The sequence below is a fragment of the Apodemus sylvaticus genome, chromosome 4 (genome assembly GCF_947179515.1).
Source record: "Apodemus sylvaticus chromosome 4, mApoSyl1.1, whole genome shotgun sequence".
NCBI lineage: Eukaryota > Metazoa > Chordata > Mammalia > Rodentia > Muridae > Apodemus > Apodemus sylvaticus.
The window spans coordinates 31,387,616-31,400,430 of record NC_067475.1 but is presented as its reverse complement, the minus strand read 5'-3'; the positions used below and the strand labels follow the sequence as shown (position 1 = coordinate 31,400,430).

At 48.5% G+C, this 12,815-nt stretch overlaps 1 protein-coding gene across 4 annotated transcripts in view; it reads left to right on the top strand.

The window, feature by feature from the left end:
• Lef1 (lymphoid enhancer binding factor 1) overlaps positions 1-10,396 on the top strand; it is a 110,459-nt gene extending 100,063 nt beyond the window's left edge. For all 4 annotated transcript variants that reach the window (XM_052179239.1, XM_052179241.1, XM_052179242.1 and 1 more), the window contains one exon: positions 9,170-10,396. In XM_052179239.1, the coding sequence (XP_052035199.1) occupies positions 9,170-9,249 (80 nt within the window). In that variant the 3' untranslated portion in view covers positions 9,250-10,396. The remainder of the gene's footprint in view (positions 1-9,169) is intronic.
• Positions 10,397-12,815: the final 2,419 nt, after the last annotated feature.

Below are 12,815 nucleotides of genomic sequence, written 5' to 3'. Positions count from 1 at the left end.
GTCCTGAGTTCAAATCCCAGCAACCACATGGTGGCTCACAGCCATCCATAATGAGATCTGACGCCCTCTTCTGGTGTCTGAAGATAGCTAAGTGTAGTTACATATAATAATAAATCTTAAAAAAAAAAAAAAAACCAAAACCAACCCTGTGAACAAGTTTATTAGTGTTTAGTATAGTATAACAAATCCCAGAACCAAAGTTATACAGAGATACAGTTTTGATGTAGTGCCTCTTTGATTATATAGTATGCACAAACTAATTTAAAAGTAGAAGCAAGATACTTTTAGAAATAGAAAACTCCTCTGGCTGAAGGCACGGAAGTGCACCTGAAGGCACGCAGCCCCCTCACACCCGTCCCGCCCCCGTTTTGGCTTGACATAATCTTTATCTCAGAGGCTTGTGAACTAAATGAAGAAGTGTGTTTATCACTAAGTAGAACCTTCAGCCCTCACTGCCCCGGGGCCGGGAGCTGTGTGGGAGACGTAATTGCCAGTGCTGTGCAGGCCGCAGGAGTTAATTGTGCAGTGCTTGGATTTATGTTGGGAAAAAAAAAATGTTTCTGGCTTCTGTTTGATGCTGGCTCCTGGGTCCTGTGATTCCTCCCACAGAACCCACCCCCCAGCTCCAGGACCAGAAGGCAGAGCCCTGAGGGTCTGGGGGAGCCTGTATGTCTCCCCAGCTTCAGCCCTGGCCTCTGCGGGGTGGGAAGTGGGTGGTCAAATGTTCTCCGTGGTCTTAAAAACCGTTTGCTTCCTATATAGTTTGAGGTTCATCCCGGCATCCTGGAGCCTTTTTCCTCATCTTTGCTCCTAGTCCTACCCACAAGTGGACATGAGGCCAACCTCATTAGGCCTCTAAGTCTCTGGGTGTCCTCTGGGTTGGTGTTTAGTTAGAAAACAAAGCCAGACCTTTTCTTTTTCTTGTTTTGAAATGGTGAGATTAGAGGGGAGACTCAAGGCAGCTTGAGAAATCCTAACACTTGTTCAGAGACTCTAAGCAGTAAAGACAAGACTTGCCCGTACCTAGAAAGTGGAAACATGCAGCCCAGATGTCTCCTTTTTCCATCTGTGACCCGGAAGCACCTGATAAGCAGAAGGTAGGGAGTGGAAGTGACAGGCTCTGGGATACAAGAATCCGGAGAGGGGCAGCTGGCGGGTCAGAGGCCAGGTGTCATGGTTGACTGTGCAGTACCCACCCAGCTGCAGTTAGCATCTCCCAGACACACAGTCTCTCCGTGCTCAGCAGCACCCTCTAGTGGAGGCCGCCTCTGCCTCCCTCCCTAATGCAATGCTTAGATCCTAGGCGAGAGGCCGCTGGCAGACTTCGGGGATCTTGGTGCCCCGAAGTCGCTCTCTTCCAAGGCTTCTGTCTCTGGCTTGTCCGTTCTGAAGGCAAGGCTTTCCTCTTCTGCAGATGGCTGTCACGGATGAGCGGAACCATCTTAGAGAATCTGTAGCGGGGCCACCCCTTGACTGTCATGTTCCTCAGGAAGTTCAGCCCTTGGACAGGCTTGGTCACACAGTTTGAACATAGAGACGGTCACATAATTGGCAATGTGGTTAAAGTGGCCGTGGCGTAAACTGTAGGTCTTCAAAGGCGGCCCCCATGTCCAGGATGCCTGCGGTCAGCGCCTCAGCTGCTTTCTGTTGCTATGATATTATTACATAGTATAACCATGGCAGCTTATAGAAGAGTTTATTTGGGCGTATGGTTCCACCATGACAGGCATACACGGCAGAAAGCAGCAAGCAAGATGGCTGAGGGGCCTACATCGTGGACCCCAAGCATGAAGTCAAGTGACCTAGAAACGGTTAATCTGAAAGCCCCAGTGACATACTTCCTCCAACACCACACTTCCTAAGCCTTCCCCAAACAGTCCCACTAAGTGGGGACTGAGAATTTAGATGCTGAGACTCTGGAAGACGTCTCTTGCTTAAACCACCATAGTCATCTGTGTGACAGGATGCTTTTGCATACTGAAAGGCACAGTCAGAGACCTCTAAGTCTTGGCATCCACAGCAGTGTGTATGTGTGTGTGTGTGGGGGGGGGGCTGTAGTTAAAAGACCCTGGGGATAACTTCAGAAAGTTCCGAAAAGCAAAACGTGGTCTCTGGTACACATTTAGCACTGTGCCCACTCTGAGAGTGATATCAGGTAGGACCGTCCTGCAGTGAGCCTATCCAGCCTTCTTGAACATCATTCTTCCTTCTCATCTGCTCCCAGTGAGGCTGAACCTGTGACAGTCACATGTGTGGCAGACATGTTCATCATGCTGTCCCCTTAACAATGCAGAGAAATAACCTTTGCATGCACTTGAATCGCGTTAAGTACTGGAAGCAATGTGGAGCTGGTTTGTAGCACAGGAAGGACATAAAAAAGCTATATGCAGATATGTGCTATTGCATGTGTGACTGCCAAGGACCTTTTGTGGGTACCAAGGGGCAACTGTACCAGAAGAGCCTGTATTTGACCTACATAACCATCCGGCAGAACCAAGGGCGATTTCACTGCTGGGCCAGAGAATAGGAAATAGAACTCAGCTGGCAACAGGATCCACTGGTCAGCTGAACCTAACCGAGGAGCCAGTGGAGATGGCTCCGTGGTTGAGAACAGCGGCTGCTCTTCCAGAGGCCCAGACACTGAGATCAGTTCCCAGAACCTACCTGACAGTTCACAGCCTTCTGCAGCGCCAGTCTCTGAGCACCCAGAGACCATTCTTGCCTCTGAGGTGCCAGGCGCACACACACCTACATGTGGACAAAGCACCCATATGCTAGAAACAAATATTTAATATATTGAACTGGGCATGAAGAGATGAACGGGAATTCACTAAACCTTCCTTGTGATGACGTGGTATCTAGAATTGCCCCCAATACTTATGGATTGAGTTGCACTTTCACTGACACACTAAAATAATGTCTAATAAGGAATTGCTTTAGACACATTTTAATAGAATCCTTTTCTCACTGGGGTACCTGGAGTTATGGAAGTGCCACCTTCTGAGTATCAGAGTTTGCTGAAACCTCAAGTCTTATCGCCTTAACTATCAAAACTTTTTGTGCAGTACTAAGACTAGAACTGAGAACTTTGTGCACGCTAGGCAGCCTGGTTCATTTTGTTTTGTTGTGTTTTGTTTTTGTCAACTTGACACAGGCTAGAGATATCCGAGAAAAGGGAATAATGCCACTGAGAAAATGCTTCCATAAGATTGGCCGTGGGCAAGCCTGAGGACCCTTTTCCTAATTAGTGATTAATGTGGGAGGGTCCAGCCCATTGGGGGAGGGGCCGCCCCTGGGGGCTTGTCCGGGATTGTGCAAGAAAGCAGACTGAACTAGCCAGGAGGGAGGAGCAAGCTGCTGTGCAGAACTTCCAGTCCTCTGCATCAGCTCCTTCCCTCACTTCCCAGGGTGATGGCCAGGGCTTGGGCAGGGGAGGTGAAATTAACCCTTTCCTCCTCGGGTTACTTTTGGTTATGGTGTTTTATCTCGCAACGACAGAAGCTCTCATAGGTGCTACCATTGTGAAACACCCACAGCTCCAAACATGGATTTTTTATTTTATTTTATTTTTTGTTTTGTTTTGTTTTTTGTTTTTTGAGACAGGGTTTCTCTGTATAGCCCTGGCTGTCCTGGAACTCACTATGTAAACCAGGATGGCCTCAAACTCAGAAATTCACCTGCCTCTGCCTCCCAAGTGCTGGGATTAAAGGCATGTACCACCACCGCCTGGCATGGATTTTTTTATCAATTATTTAAGGAAGTTGGGGGGTTACAACCGTTAAGATTGCTGGGTCCCCCAGGGGACTGGGTTCAACTCTCAGAGTCTACACGTCAGCTCACCAACACCTGTAACTCCAATTCTTGGGGATCTGTCATCTTCCAGACTCTGTCATGCACCAGGCGACATGTATGCAGTCAAACACCAATACACATAAAACACGTGCTTACAGAACCACTTTAAGTGTAATTCTGCTTTCAACGCAGTGCACTGACATTTCTTAGCCCTTCGTGAGTGCGCTATGGTATGCGCCACACGGAGTGTGATGGTTTGGCGTTACTGTAAATGACTCTAAGCAATATTTGAAATTTTTTAATTCTTTGGTTTTTCTGTCACTTTCCTTGCGATGTGGAATGACTCCTTTCTGTCTGGAGTGTGTGCATCCTGTGACTTGGTTGGGATTGAAGAATCAAAAAATGAACTTTATTTGAATAATGAAAAGTCCAAAGTCAAGAGTCCTGACTTAGAGGTGCCAGCATGCTGTGTAGATGATGCAAAATGTGCTGGGTTTGTGGGTGAATTTCATGGCATCCCTGTGGCTCCTTGGGATACAAACTCCCCCGCTGCTCTCCATACCTGAAGCTGCACTGTCACTAGGCTCCTGCCTCCGGAGACTTGGTTCCTTCATATACCGCATGACAGAAAAGTCCAGAAAGCAAGACGCGCACGTTTTTGGTTTTAATTCAGCTCTGACTTGATCGATATTCAATGAGCTCTTAGGTATTTTCTGAGTGTCTGAAACACTTGGGTTCTGCCTCTCAGCCTTCTTGGCTACCAGTCTTTTTAGAAGACATTCTGTACCCAGAAATACCCTATTGCTCTTTATTTTACACCAGAAATGTCATAAACGGTATCCTCTTGCTTCCTCAGTACTTAGTCTTGGTCCCGTTTGTGGGGCAGCCTCTATTCTCTGTTCATAGCCTGTGTATCCCACATTTTTAGCCTTGGGAGGTGGCGCTGAGGAACCCCAGGCTGTTGCCCTCCCACAGTGTCTGCTGAGCAACGTGGTGGGGTTCACACATGCGCTTTTAGTCCCAAAGCGGTAGCTGAGGCTCACTGTCCCTTTGAGAGCACCAGGCACTGTAACTCAGGTTTCTCCCTCCATCCCTCAGTGCACCAGGAGCAAGGGCAGGCTGCACCTGCTTCTTACAGATGAGGAACGAGGGCATGCCAGTGAGTTCCCAGTAAAGGAAGATGGGGATTTCAAGGCCTGGATGGATCACAGTCTGACTCAGGCCTGTGGGTTGTGGGGGGTCTTCTTATTCCGAGTGTATGCCACTTCTCCGCACTCCATGAACTTACGCTGCGGAAAGGAAGCACATGTGGATCCTGTTGACTCATTTTTATACGAAGTTAGCCTCTTCCCTCTCTAGGTGAACTTCTGTCAAGATGAGGAAATGTGGACTAGGTAGAGCATGTAAAGGTGGACTTTTGGGCTCCAGAAATGAAACAGGGCTTTGATGTTCTCTTAACTCTGAACCTTTCTCTGGAGCAGTTCTCAACCTGCGAGTGGGTTGTGACTCCTGGGCGGGGGGGGGGGGGGGGGGTGAAAGACCCTTTCACGGGGGTTGTTGTATATCAGATACCCAGCGTATCAGATGTTTGCATTACAACTCATAACAGTAGCAGATTTACGGTTATGAAGTAGCAACAGAATAGTTTTGTGGTTGGGGGTCACCACAACAGAAGGAACTGCATTAGCGGGTCACAGTGTTAGGAAGGTTGAGAACCACCAATATACAACTTGTCCTAAATGTGTCTGCAGATCGTAGATCCAGCAGACCCTGGAGCTGCAGTCTCCCCACAGGGCACGGAACCTCAAAGGCCAGGCAGCTCTGTATGCATGTATTGAAGGCCGACTGCCCTGCAGCCTTGCTGATGGGTCCCAGGGCTGCCTTAGTCACCTTGATACAAAGTATCGTGCAGTTCGTGGGGGAAAGCTGTGAACTAGGACCCTGCCTGGGTCTAATCTGGATCCAAAGCCAGGGCTGTGGACCCCTTCCTGACTCCCTCCCACAGCTCTGTGGTCAGGGATGCACAGTGTGGAGCTAAGGACTAATTCAGCTGCAGAAACAAAAAAAAAAAAGCATCCAACTTGCTGACTGCATGTTTCCATTTTTCCTTCTTCCCAAACCCCAAGTTGTCTTAAAGCCAAGGACCCAGAGCCAGGCTCGCCAGGTTAGAGCGAATGCTCGGAGGGGGATGGGATTTCTTTACTGACTGCCGTGCTCCTCTCAAACAGCCTGACACCTTGGGCAAAGCTACGGTATTCTCGGTATTCTCGATGTGGAGCCCATTGTCAGGGTAAAGGTGCTGTTGCCTGGTGGTGGACAGAGAAGGCAGGAAGGATAAAGAGAATGGTAATGCACTTGCAAAGCATGGTGGGAAGAGTATTGAGCTCAGCCCCTCCTGGGCCTTGGTTTCCTCTACGAATACGTGAGATGAATACGTGAGACATCATAGCAGTATGAAACTGTTGCTTGAAGTTTTTCCCAGTGCCAGCTTCTGACAGGTGCAGTCACCTTCAAGTCAGTTAGGCGAGGGCAATATAGAAGCAGAACGCCCAGGGATTGGCTACCAGGGTCACCTTGGGCCCCGTCACAGCACGATCTGTCTCAGTCTCCTCTGAAGATAGTCGGGCTAGACGGCCCTGCCGTGCTTGACTCCTGCCCTGGAATCCTACCCAGTCGCCCTCCCCACACACCCGATTGCCCAACGCAGGAGTCCACCACTTGCCGTAAACGCAGGAGTCCACTGCCTGCCGTAAACGCAGGAGTCCACTGCCTGCCGTAAACGCAGGAGTCCACCGCCTGCCGTAAATGCAGGAGTCCACCGCTTGCCGTAATGGGCAGAGAATCGCTGGTGATTCTTGCAGTTAAAACATCTTTTCACCCTCACAAAACTAATTTCTAATACCCTCTCCCCAAAGATGATGTCATAACTGAATGCACATTCAGGTCTTAACTTCCTGAGGTAATGCCTGGTGTCATGTAGCCAGGGGTGGGATGGTCTGGGGTGGCGTGGGGTGGGGGAATGGGGAAAGTTGGGAGGAGTCCCAATTCAGTGCTTTTGGTTGCTTAGCAGTTCTGAGTGTGTTGTCAAGCGTATGAGGGTTTACATTTTGTCCCTAGAGACCCTCCTTGCTACCCCGGTCTTAGCATGTACAGCTTGGCCAAGCCCAGGTGGCCAGGGGTACCAGCTTCTCCCATGAGAAGGTGGATGGGAGGAGGGGCTGGCCTGCCCGCGTCTCCAGACCTTTAATAGAATTCTGCATGCATTTTCATAGAGTTGGGGCCTTCTCCTGCCTCTCCCTCCCCTCCATGTCTCTCAGTTTTATACCAGAAACCCAGTCTCTGGGGGTCAGTCCAGTTCATCTGCCAGGAGCCTTCAGGGTCTGCCCTTTCCGTCCAGGCTCCTCACAAAGCCAGGTGAGGCCTTGGCTCCCCTTGAGTAGAGAGGCGCTCAGTCAGACTGGAGGTGACTTAAGGAAGGCAGCCGTGTTCAGGGGTGTGTAGGGCGTTGTATTTTGTGTATTCTGTTGTATTTTGTGCTGGCACAGATGGCCACACGGCAGGGCACTGGCCTTAACATCCGTAAGAGAGAGCCGCTGGCTTCCTTTGATGCTGGGGACTTGATTGCCCAGAGAGGCTTCAGAGCTCGGCGCCTTGTCCCTTTCCAGCAAGCAGCCCAGCCCCACTGCACACCACAGCAAGACTCCCATCTCTGGAGCTCGGTTTCTTCAAAGGGATTTTGATTTGACCCATTTTGTATCTGTAAAACAACACTCTCAGGGCCCCGTTTCTCCCGTTGAGAATTAGAGTAGGTTGGCCCCTGATGCCCCTGTATTTTAACTGAGTGGCCAATGACAGTCAAGGTGGCTCTTTGACATTCTTCAGGACAGTTTCCTGTCAGGAATGTAACCCCGGCCTGGTAGGCCGCCATGCAGGGGACCTCTGAGGACAGCCAACTTGTCTGGGGCAGTCACAGGGCAACACGACAGTAAAGCAAAGACAACCAAAGCATTCGTGTGTAAGAAAGAATGACTATTAGGAGATGAGGAGATTCTGTCTGTGAGGAGCATGACTCTCTAGGCAGTCATGATTTTATGTCCTGACTGTTATAGCTGAAGCCAACTCCAGACTCAAGGAAGAGCAGGGCTTGTAGGTAAGATAGGCAGGCAGGAGAAGGGTGTGGCTCTGATCTAGAATTAGAGTCAAAGCAAGAGTTCCTACAACTGGGGTTGGGGACAGACGTAGCTGGACAGGTTGTCGCCCATGGTAGAAGACACCCTCAGCTCCCTGTGGTCATTCAGATCTAATCCCCAGCAGCCTGGCTTGGGCCAGCAGCCTAGGACTTCAAGGCACTACCTTCTTAGCAAACAATATTTTCCTGTCACAGACTCAGGAAGGCTGCCCAGGAAGAGCAGCTTGGCCCAAGGCTTTGAACATCCTTCATGCAGAAACGCCAAGTAAACAGGGGCCTCTGGAGCCTACGCCCAGGCCACACTCCAGACCTGTTTCTCTCACTGGAAAGGCCTGGCCTCTTGTAGCCTTTGATCCTCCTGTGTGAAGGACTGACAGGTTACTCAGTTGACAACAAAGATCTGCGAGCGAACAGCGTGTTCTTCTGTTGAGTAGGAAACGCTTAGTTTTGCACAGTAGGAATTGTAAATCTTTGGAGATTTCACATTTCTAGCATTGCAGTGCTTCTTATTCTTTGACCTTTAATCGACTGGTAAAATCTCAGGTTACTTAAACCTTGGGGACTAGGGCTTCTTGGCTTTGAAAAGCATCGTTATTTTAAATTACTTGCAAAGTAATTCATTTGAGACTAAGAGTAAATTTCTTGGTTTATGTGGATGGAGTCATCTTGAGAATGGAGGTGCTCCCACCCCCTTGGACCATAAGAATTGACAGTATATCCTGGGTGTGTTGGGGCTTGTGGGATGGGAGTTTGCAGCATGTTGGCCGTTTGGAATGTTCTGGTGCTGTGTAGAATCCTGCGATGGCTGTCTGCAGTGAACTAAAACTTCAGGCCCTCCCCTGCCCTGGCTCCTGCTTTCCTCTCCAGTCCCTGTCTAGCTCTATCTACTGATGTTTTTTCAAACAAGGTTTTGTTTGTTTGTTTGTTTGTTTGACTAAGACCCACCTCTTTAAACGCATGTCATACCTCTGCATACATATTCAAAGCCAAGTAAAAAAATATCTAACCTGGGGTATATTTGAGGGGTGTTTTTGGTTGGCACCCAGCCATCCATTTTAGCCAACATGAACGTAAGGAGATGGATGACGTAATCTTGGTCAGGCATTGCTGCCTGTTAATAGAAGGTACAGTCTCTTAAAGGCCTGTGGCAACTTCACGTTAACAACCTTTCATTTGTTCCTTCTCGAGGTGGCAAAAGAAGCTCATTCCCAACGTGTAAAGCCAAGGCAGCGACCCCAGGCCCTCTCCTGGAGATGGAAGCTTGCTGAAAACCCAGACTGTCTCCACAGCTTGCCCGGCTGACCCCAAGGAACACTGACAGCAACTTTACCCTGAGGTCACTGCTAGCGCTGACCCGCAGACCCAGTCACTGCCAGCCCTTCCTTCCGTCTACTGCAAGCGCCGACTTCCGAAAGAAAGCCGAAAACGGTTGTTTCTGCAAAAGAAAAAAAAAATTTCAAAGCCCATGAGAAGGCTAGCAGGCCCTGCCCACTGAGCAGCATTGCTTCCAGTCTCTGTGACCTTCTCGAGCATCGTCCGCGCAGACCTGTCACCCTTCAGCAAGGACAGACAGTACCCTGCCTGTGTTGGCCTTGTCCGTGCCACTAGAGCCAGCTGCCAGAGCAGGCACCGCACCCTGGCGTGAGAATTGTGGAAGACTCCTCCTGTTCCTGTCTTCATTTTCCTAGCTCTCCAAGTTTTTATTTAACAATACAAAAGGATCAAGTTTGTGTTTGCTTTTTTTTTTTTTAACTTGAATTTTACCTTTTTTTTTTTTTAATTTTTATTTTTCTTGTATATTTTGCTAGCTCTGAGCTTTTAAATAAAATTCATAGGTCTGGAAGAGTTTGAAATAAAAACAAGATGAAAAGAAGCCTTTTTTAAAATTTTTTTTATTATTTTATTTTTTTTTTATTTTTATTTTTTTAAGTCCTGAGAGATCTTGTCCAGTAAGTGGCTCCTCTGTGATACACAGTGGCCTCTGCCCTGTGAGGTGTCTGATGAAGCTAAACAGATAGCCAAACCCACTCTTGTTGGAGGTCTTGTTTGGCAGCCCGTCTCACTTAGTTTTCTGATTTTTTTTTTTTTTAAATAACAACCGACCTTAACATCTCCTTTGAGCGAACCTATTTGCAGTGGACCTTTTTGTTTCTTTCCTTTCACTCCTGTAAAAAGCCCAGCACTTGAATTGTTCTTTCTTTAAATGTTCTGTATTTGTATCTGTTTTTATTAGCCGATTAGTGGGAATTTATGCCAGTTGTTAAAAGGAGCATTGACGTACCTGTTATTTTTTAAGTAGCAAGGCACAGCCTCTGCCCCAGACTTGTCATCTTAACGTTTGTCATTCCAGTTTGAGTTAACATGCTGAGCATTTTTTAAAAAGAAGCTTTGTAATAAAACATTTTTTTAAAAGTGTCATTTTATTAAGAATAAAGTTGCTCAGAATTGCGAGTCGGCGGTGAACTGGACCCGAGGCCGGGACTCGGTGGGGCTCAGGAGCAGCCCCTGTCAGAACGACCCTGTGAGCGCACAGGACAACCCCAGCCTGCCAGGCCTGCAGACCCCAGCATCTCCTCTCCCGTGCCAGGCACAGATGCCACGCCTGGTCAGAGCCTCTCGGTTGTGGGTTTCTCCTGGCATGTCATAGGTTCCACTCAGATTCCAGCACTGGTGTGGAGGCTCACGTGACACACATCCCAGGGCCCAAGTGGTGAAAGAGGTCACCTTCCCTGTCCATCTCCTCAGAGTGGAAACTGTCTCAGTGTTTAGCCCATAGCTTCCCCCGTGACCCGTCCTTACACTAGTACACATCACTATTTGGTTTAGCAGCAACCACATACATTCTTTCACTCAAGTTTGGTATCACTGGTTAACTGAAATCCCTCGCTGAAATTCTCATGCATACAGCTGGGCAACAGCTGGCTCCCGTGCTTGTAATAACCCTCTGCGTTCTGCACTCGAAGATTGCCACTAAATCACCCCTCAAATTTCTCTTCTCCAGGCTAAGTAATCCCGAGTCCTTGTGGCTTTCATCATCCGGCCTTTAATCATTTTCATTACGAGCCTCTGGAACCTTTCCAATTCCTCTTCATTCAATCCTAAACTTGAACCAGGAAAAAAAGTATTATGTTCCGGGGTCCTACTTGTTCTAAAGGTTTAATATTCGGCCGTTCATTCGGGGATCATCTTAACATAGGTGGTTCAAGGCCGTCCGTCTGACTCTGCCATGGTGATCTGATCACTTGGGGAGTGAGCTACAAAAGCTAACGTGGGGGGCTATTTTCTTGGGGAGGATGACGGAATCTCTTCTGAGTCTGGGAAATAGGTTCATCAAAGATACAGCTAAGGTCCGTTGTTCCCAGCCGTTCTGCCAATCTGCTTTCTGGAGGCATTTGTACTAGGGAAGGAGAATCAGGGATCTCCTTGCTCCAAGAGACAGATTACAGAAGTTGCCCGTGGCTGGAGAGATTCTTCTGGCCACTTCTGTTTGATGTGCAGCTAACACAAAGCACAGCCTTTCTGGGAGCCTCGCCTTGCCTGAGGTCACAGCACAACCATCCTTAGAAATGGGCGTTTCCCTCCTGTTTCCATTGGGTTGGTTGCCAGGTTACTGTCAATACCAGTCCAGTTGGGAGGGACCTTGTAACGTTTTCGTGACTATGGCTGTCCAAATGCAAACAGTTTTTCTCCCACAGCTCCGTCCAAAGCTGCAACAATGTAGCAACCTCTGCGAAGCCGCAGAAAGAAGACATTTGTGCGGCTTCCCTTTAGAAGAAGTAAGACAATGGATAATCCCAACAGGAGGGGAAATGTAAACCTCACAGCACAGAGCAATGGTACAGCAAACCGCCCATAGCCCAGGGAGAGACTTTACACCAAAGAGCCAATGGGAAACTAGTGATCGGCAGGGAGTTAAACTTGCGACCTCCAAGGAACACTGCTATTCCAGGCTCCAGGGAGCTTTGAGAGCTGCTGCCCCTTGCGACCTCCACTCATGAACCTGAACGACCTCTACTCATGAACCTGAACTGCTTTCGGGTAGGAGTTGTGAGTGAACATCTAACCACTCCCAGAGGAACGAGATCCTAACTTCTGTAGAGTATGCTAAAGATGCCACTGTTTTCTTGGGTATCCTGAAGCTGCTGTTTTAAGCTCATGCTGCTGCTTAAAAAAGTATGTTTGGTTAGATCATTGTGCAGATAGAGCATCAGCTAAAAACCCTGAGCCTGTGTCTGAAATTTCCTTCAGGTCTACCTAAATCCAAGACCTGTTTCAGAACATTAAACAAGCCCTGGTGTCTCCGTCTCTCTCTGTCTCTGTCTCTCTCGCTCTCTCTTGCCCTCTCTCTCCCTCTCTCCCTTCTTCCCCACCCTCCCCTTGATAGACTAGCATCTCAGACTGGATGAGGTCTTCAGCCAATAGAGATGTGATGTCAAGTGTTACCAGAAACTGGGATACAGAGGGTCTCAGAAGAGGAGGAAGCTGCGAACAGCAGATCACATCCGTGAACTGCTGCCCCTGACAGCAGTTGGAATCCTTTTGATTCAAATTCAAGGGTGTCACGCATTGCTATTCCAGTAAAAACCATCCCCAACCTAACTGTGCTCACCCAAGGCTTAAGAAAGTGCATTCAGACAGGTTTGCTGCACACAGCAATCTCAATAGCTCAGGAGGTTAAAGCAGGAAGACTGCCCAAAGTGGGCTAGCCTCATCTATGTAGTAGGATTGAGACCAGCCAGGGCTACACAGAAAGATCCCATCTCAAAAACAAGTAATGCAAAAGTTATAGGTATTAGCAAGCTTTCCTTGGGCCTGTGATTCTCGCAGGCATAAC